At 38.3% G+C, this 15,962-nt stretch overlaps 1 protein-coding gene across 1 annotated transcript in view; it reads right to left on the bottom strand.

The window, feature by feature from the left end:
• KMT2E (lysine methyltransferase 2E (inactive)) overlaps nt 1-15,962 on the bottom strand; it is a 61,870-nt gene that overhangs the window by 31,296 nt on the left and 14,612 nt on the right. The window contains 5 exon segments of the mRNA XM_064165953.1: nt 1,304-1,362; nt 2,341-2,421; nt 4,108-4,334; nt 4,671-4,782; nt 11,358-11,542. Coding sequence (XP_064022023.1) covers nt 1,304-1,362; nt 2,341-2,421; nt 4,108-4,334; nt 4,671-4,782; nt 11,358-11,428 — 550 coding nt within the window. The 5' untranslated portion in view covers nt 11,429-11,542.

Here is a 15,962-nt window from a genome sequence, read left to right as displayed (position 1 = left end):
AGTAGTGACTATTTTAGCTGAGCCTCCAACTAAACAGGATTAGAATTTATCTTTGTTTTGACTCTGTCTTGATACGTAAGATGTACTAGTTAGTATTTCTTTTCCTACCGAACACATAGAACCGATTTAAATGACCATCAGGATTAAGGAGGGATGAACAACTCAAAAGTTAACATTTCTTGAGCTCCTGTCATGACTTTCACTCTCTCTCTTCCCCGTATAGTGAATGGTCAGAGTGTGGCTACAAATCTTAGCAGATGACTTAAAAAACCCTGTACTATCTAGCAGTGTCAACCAAAACATTACAAAGTAAGTTTGGTTTTGTTAAAATGGAAATAGACAAAACAACACAAAGATTGCAGTGTTCTAAATAAATCATTAATGCCCTTAAGGGACTTAAGGCACCTTAGCACTGGACAGCAGAACGTGCCAATGGCACCACAAAGCACAAGCAATCCTTCTAGGCTACAGAACACATTTTTCTGAAGACATGAAGGAGACAGCAGAACCTTATCTACATGGTATTTTTTTAAGAATTCTTAACACACACACACACACACACACAGAGCACGTACCCCAGTCACTCAGAGACAAGATTTGACAGTAAAATGTGAATCAGATCATTGTAATATAAATGCACCATTACTTTAGCCTTTTTGCAGAAAAGGGCACAGCAGACAGTAGAAACACACAATTTAAAAGCCTAAGCCAGAGCTACACCCCCATCTCTCTTTGACCCTCTGCTATCCCAGCTAAAGAGAGCCAACACCCAATGCCGGAACCCATAAGCGGCAACCAGAAGAGGAAGCCTCCCACGTTACAATCCAAACTTCGAGCCCCACAATACTTCAGCCAGAACTTTTCGTTTTGAAGCTGGCATGAGGCAGGATGGTATGAGTAACAGAAGATTAAAACTCAGCCTATAAGACTTGGTAACCCTCTTACTGCAGCAGAAGAAACCTGAACCCTTCTCATCTTATCTTCAGTAGCTTAGTCACAGCAATCTAGTTTTATAAAATTACAAAACTTTAACAATGTTCAAATTGACCGAATTATTCCACAATGGTAAGAAAAAAGGCAGTAGTGACAACCTTCAACACAACTCATGCAACTTCAACAATATTAATATAATGGTATCTTAGTAACAACAAAGCCAAGTAAAAGGGAATTGATTTATCAAACCTTGTATCCTGACAGCTACCAAAATTGCAGGAACTATGTACATACTCTTTAAGTATAGCTGATAAATACTTATTTTAATAATTATAACCATAACTAGGGAAAATATTTAAGCTTTACTCACCTGACATATTTTCCCTTTTCCTTCGTTGCAACAGCACTGCCCTTTCTTTATCTAAACTCCTGAAATGAAAAATTAATTTTTACTCCATTCATCATGCTTATGCACCAAAGCCTCTAAGTATTAAAACAGGTTTTTCACTGTTACCATTTTCCACTATCACAGAATAAACAGTGAACTAGCTGATTGTTTACAGATACTGAAAAGAACATCAGCTCTACACTGTTGCATCCCATTTTAATGTAAAGTACAAACAAATACTGGATCACTTAAAAAACTTAACTAAATTTCACATGTTGGCTCATGGATTACAGATAAGCAGACATTAAACCATCATCCTGTAGATTCTTCAACTGTCTATTCTGCAACAACAAGATCCAAACAGACTATTTTTCAGAGAAAACAGAGTAATTTTTTTGCAATTAAAATACTCTGAACACAAGGCTTTTATTCTATGTTTAATGAACAAGCTGCTACCTGAACAACAGGTAGCATTTTATGCTCTACATGGAGTAGATACAGAACAATTATGACAATTCAAGTACAATCTATCTACCACACTCAGAACAAAATGCCCTCCTTGTCATATCACAGGACTTCAGGTTTGAAAAGGAGAATACAAATACTCATTCCAGAGCAAGAAATACTCGAAAGTGAGCACTGCAGCATTTTGGAATGAGGTCATAAAGCAGAAGACACTGAGAAGTACTGGTAGGGCAGCTGACCTGAAAACACTGCTTGTTAGGGCTCTCAACGTACGACAGCCTATGTATCAGTCAGCCTGAGAAAGGATCCAGGAATCATTGCCATTTCCTTAAGTGTTTTCTAGAGTTTATCCTCTGCTTAGTGAGGTGAAATAATGACTGCTGTGAGCAAGGGAACAGACTGGTAAGATCATTTGCAGCAGATGTAGCTCCTGTAACTAGAATTGTCAGGATTACACTACATGGTTTGTTTTACCTGCTGATTGTTCCAGTACTTCCTCTTTTTATATTCTCTAATCAACCTAGTAATTAAAGTGTTTAAACCAAACTACTTACCTTGGTTGACAACGTTCACATAGATATATGTCAGGAATATGCTGCCTGTCAATCCCCATGCAGTCAATGTGCTGCCAGACACTTAAAACACAAAAACAAAACCAAAAAACAAATAGGATCTTTTTTATGTTAGGTACTTTTTTTCACTTGCGTGCATAATTCACACACACACACAGAGACAGAGCCATTTTTTTTCATCATGACCTTTACTCAGATTAAATACTGCCTAAAGCTATATCTCAAACACTGTCTTCGACACCACTCTGCTAGCTGATTTTCTATTCCACTGATCACTGTAATTCCAATCTTGTGGCTGTCTCCCGGTGTCTCTCTGCTTCTTTAGACTCATTTTCCCTCCTGGAAACTTTTCTCTAACACTGGAAATAAAAAATGGTAAATCATCACAACAGCGAACAGGATTGTGACAAATACCCTGAGCAACAAGAGTTATGCTTTACATAGCAATGGGCACTTTAAACAAAAAGATTCCATTTCCTTTAATAAATAAATAAACATTATAAAAAAAAATCTATACAAATATATTGATGGAGTTACTTAATGTGTTTTAGTAACACACATATTTATATGCTTTGATACGCACCCCTCGCATGACTGTTAACACTGTTGGGAAGTACAGGAAGAGCCTCAACTTCTTCCCAAGGTCAGGGAAGAGAGGATGCTTCTTAGACTGAAAGCTAACCTAGGACAGTATGCTCATCCCACATGCTGCTAGAAGAAGCTGAGACATACAAATTGCTATTATCTTTCTAGTTGTGAATTTGTCACAACTCTTTCCAGCTCATGGAGAAGCTCTTCCTCAAAAGAAGCAAACACTACCTAACTGGTGGCTGCCTACTGCTCCACTGCTGAAAGAATATCTGATTTTTCAAAACAAGGGAAAATGTTATCAGAATCAGGGACCATCAAAAAATTACAAACAGGCTCGTTAGGTAAGCAGACAGAAGGAGGGAGCTCAAACGATTATTTTCATTATCCATAACTGTCATTTCAGAAATACACTAAATGTAAAAATACAAGCTAATACTGAGTAAATGCAGAAACATGAGATTCATCACCTTCTGTTAAGTACATAAACTCTAAAATATTTCTATGCTCATTTTTCCACATGCAAGTGGAAAAGTGCACCTTATTTTACTGTGAATAAGTAGATGCTTAACCACAAACACAGAAGTTATACATTTAAATTCAGCTTCTCCAGTTAAAAAAAATCAAGTTAGGCTTTTCAGTTCTTAAAATTCTTAAAAATACGTACTTTGAAAATTAAGAGTTATCAGAAAGATTATGAACAGAGAAACCAGTATTTGAGAAGCTTCTTTCAGATTCTTTTGTGTCCTTCAAGATACTTGATTTACATATAATTTACCAAGATGCTTTACTCCTCAATACATGGATATTAGGAACTAGGTCTTTAATTAAGCATACTAACAAATTGCTTAGACAAACTAACAAAAAAATGCCTTTTTCTGATAGAAAGAGATATACTTATATTAAGCAACAGTGCACAGGTAAAGGCATGATCAAATAAATATGAGTAGTCAAGACAGACTGGAATAAACTATAAAACATGCACTGGCCTTAACCAAGTACCCTGCCTACTAGGAAGCCAAGCAACCTTCAAACACTGTTTTAATGGAAGGAAATTTCATGACTCAACGTAATTAAACCACCACTTAGCTAAGCTTACTTTCAGTGTAGCTTCAAGTTTTAAGAAACATTTACCCTTCAAATTAATTTTATATTTATTACCTGCACTTGTCACAACAGATCATATATCCATCATCATGTGTAAAGCCACAAATGCATCTGGTAATATCAGTTCCATAGCTCCCATCCTCTGAAGTACTGATGGTAGTAGCACTGGAGGTTTCATCGAAGTTGGGAGTGCTAAATATGCCTACTTCATTCTTACTTATAAGCACTGATGGAGGAGAAGCCGGAGGTGTTGGAGGAGGCCGAGCACCATAGTTGTGGTCCTAGATTTTTGCAGAAAGATTGTTACAGCTCTTAAATTCATATGCAGATGGTTAAGCCAAAGTGCAAGCATTCACTTTGTAAAACACTTCAGAGAGTTATTTTTTAGTAATTTTATTATTTATGTCATTGCTTATTCTTGTTTTCTACTTTCTTAATTATGTTGTACATGCAAGCACACTACATTCTGTATTCTAGTCTAATCAACCATCTTTAGTCAACTTACCAACTCCCAATAAGACATAAAAATGCAAGCATTAATCAAAAGTTGAATTCCCAGTTAGGAATGCCAGATTTTATGTATTTATTTTATACAGAATACTTAGAATGTCACTTACTGCATAGGGCAAACCAATGTAACTGTGTGAATGTGAGCTGCTGGTATACAACTGGTGCGGATAACTGTTCGATTTTTCAACTACGACAGGGCTAGCTTCTACGGATTCTGGTCTGCAAAGCAAAGAACAGAAAAATAAATGTCATTAGTATGTAACAACTTCTTACTGCCTGCTGATGCTGTTTAAAGCAGCATACAAAGGAGAGGAAGCAACCAAACACACATCACCAACAGTCCTTTCGTTCCTCAAAAAAACCCCAACCAAATAAGGAAAACTAACCCTCTTTTTTCATTTTATAACGAAGCCTCCAGAGTGGCAGACAACCACAAAACAGAAAACAAAATATTAAAATCATGAGTTTTTTTGGCAGAAGAAACTGCACCATCATTACCTTTTCTCAGCAGTTACATTCACATGTGATGCCAGCATACACATGTTCTCTCACAGATGAGACGCTTTTAGACAGTAACTTAACAGTTTTTTTCACTGCACTATGACTCAATCACACTAGGACAAACACCAAATAAATACAAAGTTACCCAAATGTCTGGAGTTTGGTTGTTTTTTTCAGTTGCTTGGGGGCTGGTTTTTGTGGGTTTTTTGGGTGTTGGTGTGGCTTTGGTTGTTTTTTTCACCTTTTCTACGTTGAAAGGCAGGAGAAAACACCAGTATCTAAAACGGAAGTGGCTCCTGACTCGCATCACAAACCAAACCCAGTTCATTTTCCTAATTTTAGCTCTATTAAGCCTGAAGTCTATTTCCCATCACAAATATATTAATAATTCCTGGAAGTGACTTTTTTCAGTGAAGTTGGTTACTTAGGAATCTTAGTTAAAGTAGGTGTGTGTGTTTTTCTTAGACATTAAGGCAGTGGATAGAGGCTTTTGCTACACCATGAAGTGATACTGTTTGAAGAGGACACCAGACACTTGAAATTGTTGGTAACATTTTTTGGTATGACTGTAAGAAATCATTAGCTTCCTCAAAACAACATACTATTTTCATATCTATTTAAGTATATCCTACTAACATTTCTGGTGGCCCATTTCTTCTCATTAGCTTTTCCTCACGCTAGGTTGCTACATAGTAAAACTGTTAAGGATGAAACACTTGTTAAAAACACTACTGAGTGTAGATTTCAGTTTCTAGACACCAAAGAAAAAAGACCATTTTAAAAGCTAACATTTCTATTAGTCACCAGCTGCAATTTTTTAGAGAGCAAGCTAAGGTGCAAGTGCACAAATCACGTGAAGTGCTAACATTAGAAATACAATTCCTGACTAACACCAGAGAGAAGAACAACTTCTAAAACACTCTCTCTAGGTGAACCTGCTCTGATGGGGGGACGGACTAGATCTCCAAAGGGTCCATTACAACTCCTACCATTCCGTGATTCAGCCACACATGCCCTTTTTATCTCAACCCCCCCAGTAAAACCTCATTTTCTCTCTTACATCACTTCTCAACTTGAAAATTTCATTCAGAGTTGTTTCTCAATTCTAGACAAAGCTCAGAATTTCCAAAGGCTTGAATCTTACAACAGAAGGGAGGAGAAAAAACCCCAAACAAACAAGTAACAAAAAATAGAAAACAACACACCACCTTCATCCCCCCCACCAAAAAAATACCAACCAAAACCACAAACCAATAAACCAGACCAGTGTCTTTTCAACACTTTTGCCTTCAGACATTTACTCACATAACACACTCAGGCGGTAATCATGCATCACTGATGTTGTTCAGTTAATCCTTCTGATGATCTAGCCAATCAACATGTCAGTGAATGAAGCACTATTTATCCATCACGGGTAGGACAGAAATTAACTTGTCTTTCTCCAGTTCAGGAGGGTCTTGACCACCGTATTGATACTGCTGTTCTTCAACATTTACTGAATGAGACAAGCAGCAGCACAGCTGCTCCCACCCACTATATGTATGTTCACCACTCAACCTAGGTCTTGTTTGCTTCGATATATGGAAAATGCTCATTTTCAGAGCAAGAAGGTTTACTGGTTCAATACAGGGTTTCAAATCAGGTACAAACTATCCTTTATCAATGCCACAACTAATTTAGAAGAGTGTTATTCATTAACAATAAATGTTACCACAACCTAAGTACCAGCTACTTTAACATGAGAGCATTTTGTGAAAGACACCTGAATTGAAATGTCCTAAGAAGAGAGGTCATGCATATTTTATCAACTGACTACATTAATTAGGTAGGTATTCTAAATCTCTTGCAAAATGTTAAGTCAGGACAATAAATACACCTCATTTCCTAAATTAGTTTCTACCTACTCTAGAAATTTCTAAACCACTTAAAGAGAACTAAGTTTAATATTCAGAGACCTAACAGTTGTGGAAAGCAGTCACATTAAGCCATTAAAAACATTTACAGAAAACAAATGTATTTACCCCCAACTATTTTAATACTCAAACTACACTCAGAATACAGGGCTAAAAAGGAAAAAGGGCATCTTTACATGAGCAAAGATAGCCAGAAAATGAGTAGGAAAAAATAGTGTTAGATACAAAGGCAATTAAACCTTTGTATTAAAAAGATTTTAACTCAAATACAAAAGCAGAGCAGAATCATCTTGCAGCAAAGATTTTTTCAAACACCTATCCAGGGGGGCACAGATGCTCACTTAAATTGTGATAGTATGCTCATTAAAGCTTTGAATGTAACTGTTCCACTTGCACATTCAAATGCTAGACTGAGATGATGAACTGGGTGGAGAAGACTAAGAAACACAGGAAGGTGGTGGAGTTAGAAATTAATCATCATAGTTTTCCTTTACAGTCAACGGAAAAGTAATATTCATCCCATAAGCAGTACAGAATGAGCATAATTTCTCCACATAGCTAAGGACAACCTTCTTAAGTTTGTCAGATAGGTCCACATTGTAATACATCCTTACAGAGTTCTTCATACCTCTTTTCTGTCCACCATGTGCACAATACTGACATGAAACAGAAAGCACATCCTTCATACTTTTCCTTTGGCCAAAATTACAAGGCCTCCTTCTCAAATAGAGATCTCAGAACTTGAGAGTTTTGTGAAAGAATCACGCTTGGTAAAATATTGTACAGCTGACTGAACCATGAGATACAATTTAATTGGAAAAATAATTTTTAGAATTTTCTTTATTCAAGTAGGGCTCTGGTAGCAAAGCACTAACTACTGGTGTTTTCATGGGCACCCCAAAAAGCAGGTTTTCAGGAAAAAAAGTGTAAGCATTTACACATTCAGATCTGAAAGAACACTCTGAGGGTTTCCTTGACTGTATTTTTGAACATAAGTCAATTCTGTACAAGACTGAGGACTGAGTATACCACACTTTTCAGCTTGATCTCAAACAACTGCACCCTTCACTGTCTAACTAAAGTAAATATTTATGATGTTTACAGTTTTCATCAAAACTGAATTTGGTCACCATAATATACTACAGCTGAAGTTAGACTCCAATTCTAATATTAGGCCCTAAAAGAAATAAATATTACCTTGATAAATTGACAATGACAATTTGCTAAAATGTCCCATGTACTTAAACGATTTAGCAATTCAAAATATTCACAAGGAACAAAATTAAAAGCACTACAGAAAACCTAACCCCCATATTGTCAGCCTGCAATACTTTAAGACACTCCCTTAACTTCAGAACAGGAATGTATATATGTTTTTCAAATGACTAAAAAGGCACAATATTCAAACCCTCAAATAATTTTCACTCTCCAAGAGAAACAACTCTCATGTTCTGGATCATTTCCTACAGTTCTTATTAAAAAAATCAATGCGAACTGACAATCTGTATGTTGGCAGCAGGTGGCACTAGTGAGAAATCAAATAAGTCAGAGAGATCAGGTAGATTACAAAAACTCAGTCTCTGAAAGCTTATAGTTAGTCTATATTAAGAGAATTAACTATCAAGCATTCTAAGCATTTGTCAGTAGTTCTTTAACAAGTCCTATCTTCTACATACCGTTCCTTTTAAATATTTTATTTCTGACTATAACAAAAAAGAAATCGAGAAGGTGGAGGGAAGGATGCAAAAGTGATTTCTAACACCCAAAATACAATCAGTCCTTAAGAATTTGGGGCCATCAAATATTTTTATAAAAATGCAGGTGTTCAAACGGTTTAGACACATAGAACTCCTTAAAACTCAAATTTTCAAAGACAGATGGTTATCCAAGCTTTAGGCTATGAAAACATCTGTCAAAAATCCAAATGAAACCTCTTGCTTTCAAACATGCTTCAACAACATCAATCTGCCATGCCAGTTTGATAGGTCTAATACTCAAGTTCAGGTTTGTCTTCCCTTTGCAGCAGCACACTGAGCAGTCAGCTCAGATAAATGAAGGTATTTTGTATGAAAATTGTACTTTCTATTTCAAGATACTTCACCTAACTAAATAGATCTGATGGGCTTCACTACCTAAACAACAAAGAACTGAGCACTACTTTACCACTGAGTAAGTTCTGCTACCCAGGCATCCCACAGCAGCCCTTACAATCACAGGCTGGCCCAATACCATCTCTAAGAACTGTCAAGCTTCCCATTGTCCTAAATGGCATTTTTTTCCCTTTCTTTAAATCATTGTTGCAACAGTCACAGGAGAGCACATCTTTATTTAAGACTACAACAATGTTCATATGTTTTCTCCTGGTTACAAAAATCAACCCAATAGTCAGGATTGAGAAATGTTAGGTTCAGTATATTGGCCTTTTGCGAAAACATAGAGAGGTAATAAAAGCAGGAAAGCAGTGCCACCGATGGTTATCTCTCAGCCTACAGCATACACTCATGCTCTAAAAGGTAGACTAACGCTCTCTTATGGGGCACTGGCACAGTAATTGGCTCTGCTTAGTATTACAAGGCCTTTAGAAGTAGGAAATCACACATGCTCATCTTTGGAAACACTTTTACAAATGCAAGCAAAATAGGTGTTCTGACTACTATAGCACTACCAAGATAATGCACTGCTAGAGAGCTCAGGTACAAGTAAGCTAAGAGGCAGACTACTTAATCCAATTTTTAAAACATTCAAATAACTTGAGTTATTCATTACATTAATTTAAAAAAAAAAAAAAGCCCAAACCAACCAATCAAACAAAAAGCCCCTACAATTCTGTATTATTTTAATAGGTTTATCCCTTAACTTGAAGCATAAGAATTTTTTTTAGATCTCAGCACTAAGAAATTGCACTGAACGTAAGATTTATTTCTTTCTCCCTGGGCTCCTTCTCCAACATAATCAGATCTGCCACTACCCCATTCCTATGTTTGCTCATGCTTCAGCAACTGATGAAGCAATATCAGACCAGTCACTCACAGCAAACAAATTCCAACTCCTCCCTCTCAGGAAAACCCCAGAACTTGCCCAAAGACCAGTACCAGTATGATCTATACCCTATGTGTTACTCTCTGAAAAAAACTATAAAATTACATGCAAATCTTACCAAAGGCAACAGAAAAGGCTTACAACTGTCTAAGATGGTAAGTTAGGGTAACAACTGTGTGTCACAATTTTAAGACATGGCTTTTAAATCAATTCAAGTCGATGATGCAACCTACAGATGTTTTCAGCGTTAAGTACGACAGAGTTAACAAGAATTAACCTCATTAGTAACAGTCACTTCAGATCTGAAGAAAAGCAGTTCCTAACTGGGTCGCCGTGCCACAGCATCAAGCAAATAACACACTGTGAACTCAATCTTGTTTATACTGACAACTATATTTATTTATTTTAACTTCAGTGTGGCATGCTGTGTCTGCAAAGAATGTCGGCAGCCGCGGGAATCATAACCTTTCTCCAAAAATAAAAGAAAACCACAGGAAGAGATAATGAAGAGAACTGTAAATGGGTCACTCAAAAATTTCTCTGCACCAAAGAAACTAGTGTTCATAAGAGATCAACAAAACAACGTAAAAGAAATTTGTCATAAAAACCTTCCAATTGCAAATTTTCTTTATGTAAATGGTGTAAAATTAGAATAGTCTCATAGAAAACTGAAAGTACAGGAGAGAAACATGTCCTTAAAAAGCCATTCAAGAGTTTTGCTCCCACTGAGTAACATTTCTTTCAAAGTTTTTGGAGGAAAGCCATTTGCTTCTTAAACTTACATGCTAAGAAATACCAAAATCAGCCCCTGCTCTGACAAATCAAACACCTCTCCCCAGACAAAGCCCCAAAATTCACTATGCTTATTTCACACAAGTGAACTTCTACTAGCGTTTCAAATATAATATATCTCTGTGAAGACAAAGAATTAGACAGTTCATCCAGGCCTCAGACTTCCATAAATAAAAGCACCTTTGTACCACTTTCTTGCAATTTACCACATCAAATTAATTTACCTTTCTATTATGGGAAATATTTTTTTTACATATATTAAAATATTGCTGTTTCAATTTTCTTTTAAAGTGTGAAAGGCAAACCAAGAAGTATGTGTTTCTTTGGCTGATAAGCAAGAAAAATATTAATCTGTGTAACAGTTTAGCTTCTTCTCCTTTGCTCTCCCTGAAGAGGAAGAAACTGACTTAAGAATAAAGTGACAGTTACAAAGTAATTAAAGATTCAATAGAATTCCTAATTCCTCTCCAATTCTATTCAGAGAAACATCCCTAGAGGAAAAAAATTTATACAAAAAATAAATCTCAGAAATTATGCTCAAATACTTACTCTGAGCCTGCAGCCATTTCCAAATAAGAAGTATCTGCTGTGTCAACCCCCAATGGGATCACTATGCTCATGACGTTCGTTTCTGATAAATTCGATTACTACGGAGTCCTATGCATTGGTATCCAAAACACTGGGGCATGCCAGCCACAGTGCTCATTGCAAACATCTAAGTGCATCCACAAACCCTGTTAACAAAAAAAAAGGCAGAAGACTGAGTCAGCTCATTTGAAAACCAGGCAATTTTACATCACATATTTAAAAACAAACTTATTTGTCATAATTATTTATTTTTTGTTTATTTTATACAGAATCAAAGAATCACCTAGTTGGAAGAGACATCAAAGATCATACAGTCCAACCCTCAACCCAGCACTGATGGGTCAACACTAAACCATGACCCTAAGTGCCAAGTCGACAAACTGATTAAATGTGTCCGGGGATGGAGATGCCTGCACTGGGCAGACCATGCCAGTGTCTGAGAACCCTCTCTGTGAAAAAATAATTCCTATCATCCAGCCTGATTTCCTCCCGGCACAGCATGAAACCATCTCCTCCGTTCCTGTTGCCTGACACCAAGGCAGAACAGGCTGCCCTTCTCACTCCAATCTCCCTTCAGGTAGTTGCAGAGGGATGAGGTCTCTCATCAGAATCCTCCAGACTGAACAACCCCAGCTCCTTCAGACACTCCTCATCAGTTATGTGCTCCAGGCCTTTCACTAGTCTCCTTGTCCTCTGGACACACTCTGGTACCTCAAAGTCCCTCTTGTAGCGAGAGGCACAGAATTGAACACAGTACTCAAAACGTGGCTTCACCAATGCTGAGCACAGGGTGATGATCACCCACCTATTTCTGCTGGCCACATTTCTATCCAAGCCAGGATGCCACTGGCTTTCTTGACCACCTGGGCACACTGTTGACTTATGTTCCCTCAACTGTTAACCAATAGCTCCAGGCTCCTCTCTGAGTCGCAACTTTCCAAACATACATGCCCAGGTCTGTAGCTTATCAGAAGGTTCTTGTGACCTGGCATTTGGCTTTATTGAACTTCATACAATCAGTCTTGGCCCGTAGATTTAACCTGTCCAGATCCCTTTGTAAAGCTTCCCTACCCTCTAGCAGTTTGACATAGCCACCCAGCTCGGTGTCATCTGCAAGTTTAATGAGGGTGTGCTCAACCCCCTCACCCAGATCACTGATAAAAGACAGTAAAGAGTACAGGCCCAGGTACTGAACCCTGGGGGACATCACACCAGACACATTTAACTCCATTCACCACCACTTTCTGGGCCCAGCCAACAGCCAGTTTTTAATCCAATGAAGACTGCACTTACCCAAGCCTGTGCAAGGAGTTTCTAAAGGAGAATACCATGGGAGACAGTGTGTCAAAGTCTTTACTAAAGTCCAGGTAGACAATGCCCACAGCACTTCCCTCATGCACGAGGCAAGTCACCTTATTATCAAGAATGTCAGAAGCTGGAAGGGACCATCCAGTCCAACGCCCCTGACAGAGCAGGATCACCTATACCAGATCACACAGGAACACATCCAGGCAAGTTTGGAGTATCTCCAGGGAGGGAGACTCCACAACTCCCCTGGGCAGCCTGTTCCAGTGTTTTGTAACCCTCAGAGTCAAAAAATTCCTCCTCATATTTAAACTAAACTTCCTATGCCTCAACTTCCACCCATTGCCCCTTGACCTGTCATTGGGCATCACTGAGAAGAGCCTGGCTCCATCCTCCTGGCACTCTTATTGTAGAAGGAAATCAGGCAGGACCTGCCTTTCTAAACCCATGGTGACTGGGCCTTATCACCTGGTTGTCTTGGTATGTGCTGCACAACAGCACCTCGGGATGACCAGCTCCAAAAGCTTTCCCTGGTACCCAGGTCAGACTGACAGGCCTGTACTTTCCTGGATCACCCTTCCAGCCCTTCTTGTAGATGGGCATCCCATTTGCTAGCCTTCCGTCAACTGGGAGCTCCTCAGTTAGCCAGGACTTCTGACAAATAATGCTGAGTGGCTTGGTGACTACATCTGCCAGCTCCTTAAGTACCCTTGGGTGGATCCCATCTGGTCCCATAGACTCATGCAAACAAAAGGACAACATTCAACAGACTCTAAAGTTAACTTCATAACACCCTTAAAATAAGTGTATTTGATCTCAAGGCCTGAACTTAAAAGGATTATAAACTCACAAAAACATTGTCATTTAAACTAGTGATTTAAAAAAACCCACCTCATTCATCACGCTCAGTGAGGTGATAAAGAGTCACTTTTTGGCAGACTTACTCAATGTGACATATGTCTGCTTATTGCTCTATGCTGCCAGAGCCCAGCTGGTATACCCTTCAATAGAAGCCTCATTACAGAATTGTTCAAATATTTTTTAGAGAGGATTATTCACCTCTGGCATGCACTTTGAAAAAACAAAAAACACCAAACCCCATAGCTCTGAATGTCCACAACACAAACGAAGAATGTTAAAAAAACCCAATGTCTTACAATGTCTTAATTCCCATTCTGCATGTTTTTAAACCAAACTCATTCCAATGGTTCAGAACAATAATACAAAACAATTTCTTCATTTATTAGAGCACTAACACAACTGTCAGGTGCCACATTTGTGATTTTTTAAGCAGTAAAATAAAAAGAATCAGCAGCTTTTAACTGTACAGCAAAGATACAACCTACTTGACTCGCACACATGAATACAACAATCCTACCTGTACAGCATACATTACTGGTGTCCCACCCATCTTACTGAGACAGAACATCCGACTGGATGAAGTACACAGCACCTCGGCTGTCTCTATTTGGGTTAGGAAACTGGTGCATTTTTATATCCTAATACATCTTAAGTTTTCCACAAGTGACTAGATTCAAGGGAATAACGCAAAATGTATCTTCCCCCACCCCGCACAGCCTCTCTTCCCTTACCAGGAAATAAGAAACGGAGAAAAAAAGACAGTTTCAGTTGATTTACACAAAATACTTTACTCTCCTGCTACAAAAGTGTCAGATTACACCAGCACATACAGAGAGGACACAGGGAAAAGGGAGAAGGGAACACTCATCCAAAATCCTGTAACAGGAAAAAATGCATCTGCCCAGAACAAGGACAGGAAGAGAAAGAGAGCAACCAGTGGCCTACCTCCTAGGATCGTAAAGCAGTCATAACTCCTGACCTGAAAGTGGGCAACATGTGTACTATGCGGTTCAAACCACTGCACTAGATAACTGAGCCTCCATCTCCGGAGATACTCAAAACTCGCCTGGAAGTCTTCCTGTGTGATTTACTCTAGGAGTTCCTTCTCTAGCAGGTGGGCTGGACTAGGCATTTTTCACAGATCTTTTTGAACCCCTACCATTCTGTGATTGTGTAGTAGCTTCCAAAGAGTCACAACTGCAAGAACATGGACCATTTTAAAGCAAAGCACATACAGTGTCTAACAAATACACTCCTCTCTTCTTATGAGGTGTAGTCATAGAATTGTCAGGGCTGGAAGGGACCTCAAGGATCATCTAGTTCCAATCCCCCTGCCATGGGCAGGGACACCTCATACTAGATCAGGTTGCTCAGAGGGGTTTCCACCACTGTCCTGGGCAACCTAGTACCTTAGATGAAGTTTACAAAAGCCCAACAGTTTTAAGATCAACATCTTTAACAAAATTCATCCTTCCTAAACACTAGATCATCAAGAAAAAAAAACTAGTAAACCTCCAGGGAAAAATGGTGTATTTTAAAAAAATTAAACGGCTTCAGAAAACCATTGTGGACTTAAATCTGAATTTATTCCTTTTACTGACAAAACTGGTATCATAAGGATGATGAAGTGGCATCTGTACAGGACATCTCTAAGGTATGAACTGACACCAAGTCTTCACATATTGCTTGAATTTCATCTTACTACTGAAGTCTGCCAATCAACGCCAAGCATCTTTATATGCTCTGAAGCGCCTTAACTTTCTACAGTTCATTCTTTTAGACAGCCGAAGTTCTGTTCCGGTCCCATTACAAGTCACCAACTTGTCACAAGACACCACATAACCACCTAAAAAGCAACCAGGCAAACTGCCATTGGGGTATCTTGCTTTTCTCACCTGAACATTGTTTTCTTAACCAATGCCACAAATGCTGAAAACATACTATTTTCAAGAACAAGCAGCAATAAAAGCCTGTTAAGTCAAAAGCAGGTACAGAATATTCTGAGTAGCAGGCATAAAACAAACCCCAAGTCTGTCTCACAGTCTAAACAGAGCACTCACTTCTGACACCATATAGACTTCATCTGCAATTTACTTTTTTGAAGAGGATAAATAAATGGTAAACTGATGTTTCCTGTAAAATAAATAATATTAATTCCTACTCAATAACTGAAAACATTTTTTAGTCCAGCTAAACTGGCTATCACAGGTTGTTCCACTACCAACTGCAGTTTGACCTATGCTAACAAACCATTAGCATAAGGGACATTTGTCAGCTATCACAAGCACCCCCCTCACATATAGACAGGAGGGAAAGTAACACAAAAACCTCTGCGTTGAGATAAGGAATTTAATGAGGAGATAAGCTGCTCAATTACTTTAGCCTGGTTTGTAGAAAAGC

This window comes from Pogoniulus pusillus, chromosome 27 (assembly GCF_015220805.1).
Source record: "Pogoniulus pusillus isolate bPogPus1 chromosome 27, bPogPus1.pri, whole genome shotgun sequence".
Lineage (NCBI taxonomy): Eukaryota > Metazoa > Chordata > Aves > Piciformes > Lybiidae > Pogoniulus > Pogoniulus pusillus.
Note: the sequence above shows the minus strand (reverse complement) of the source record. Positions and strands in the feature narration are given on the sequence as shown.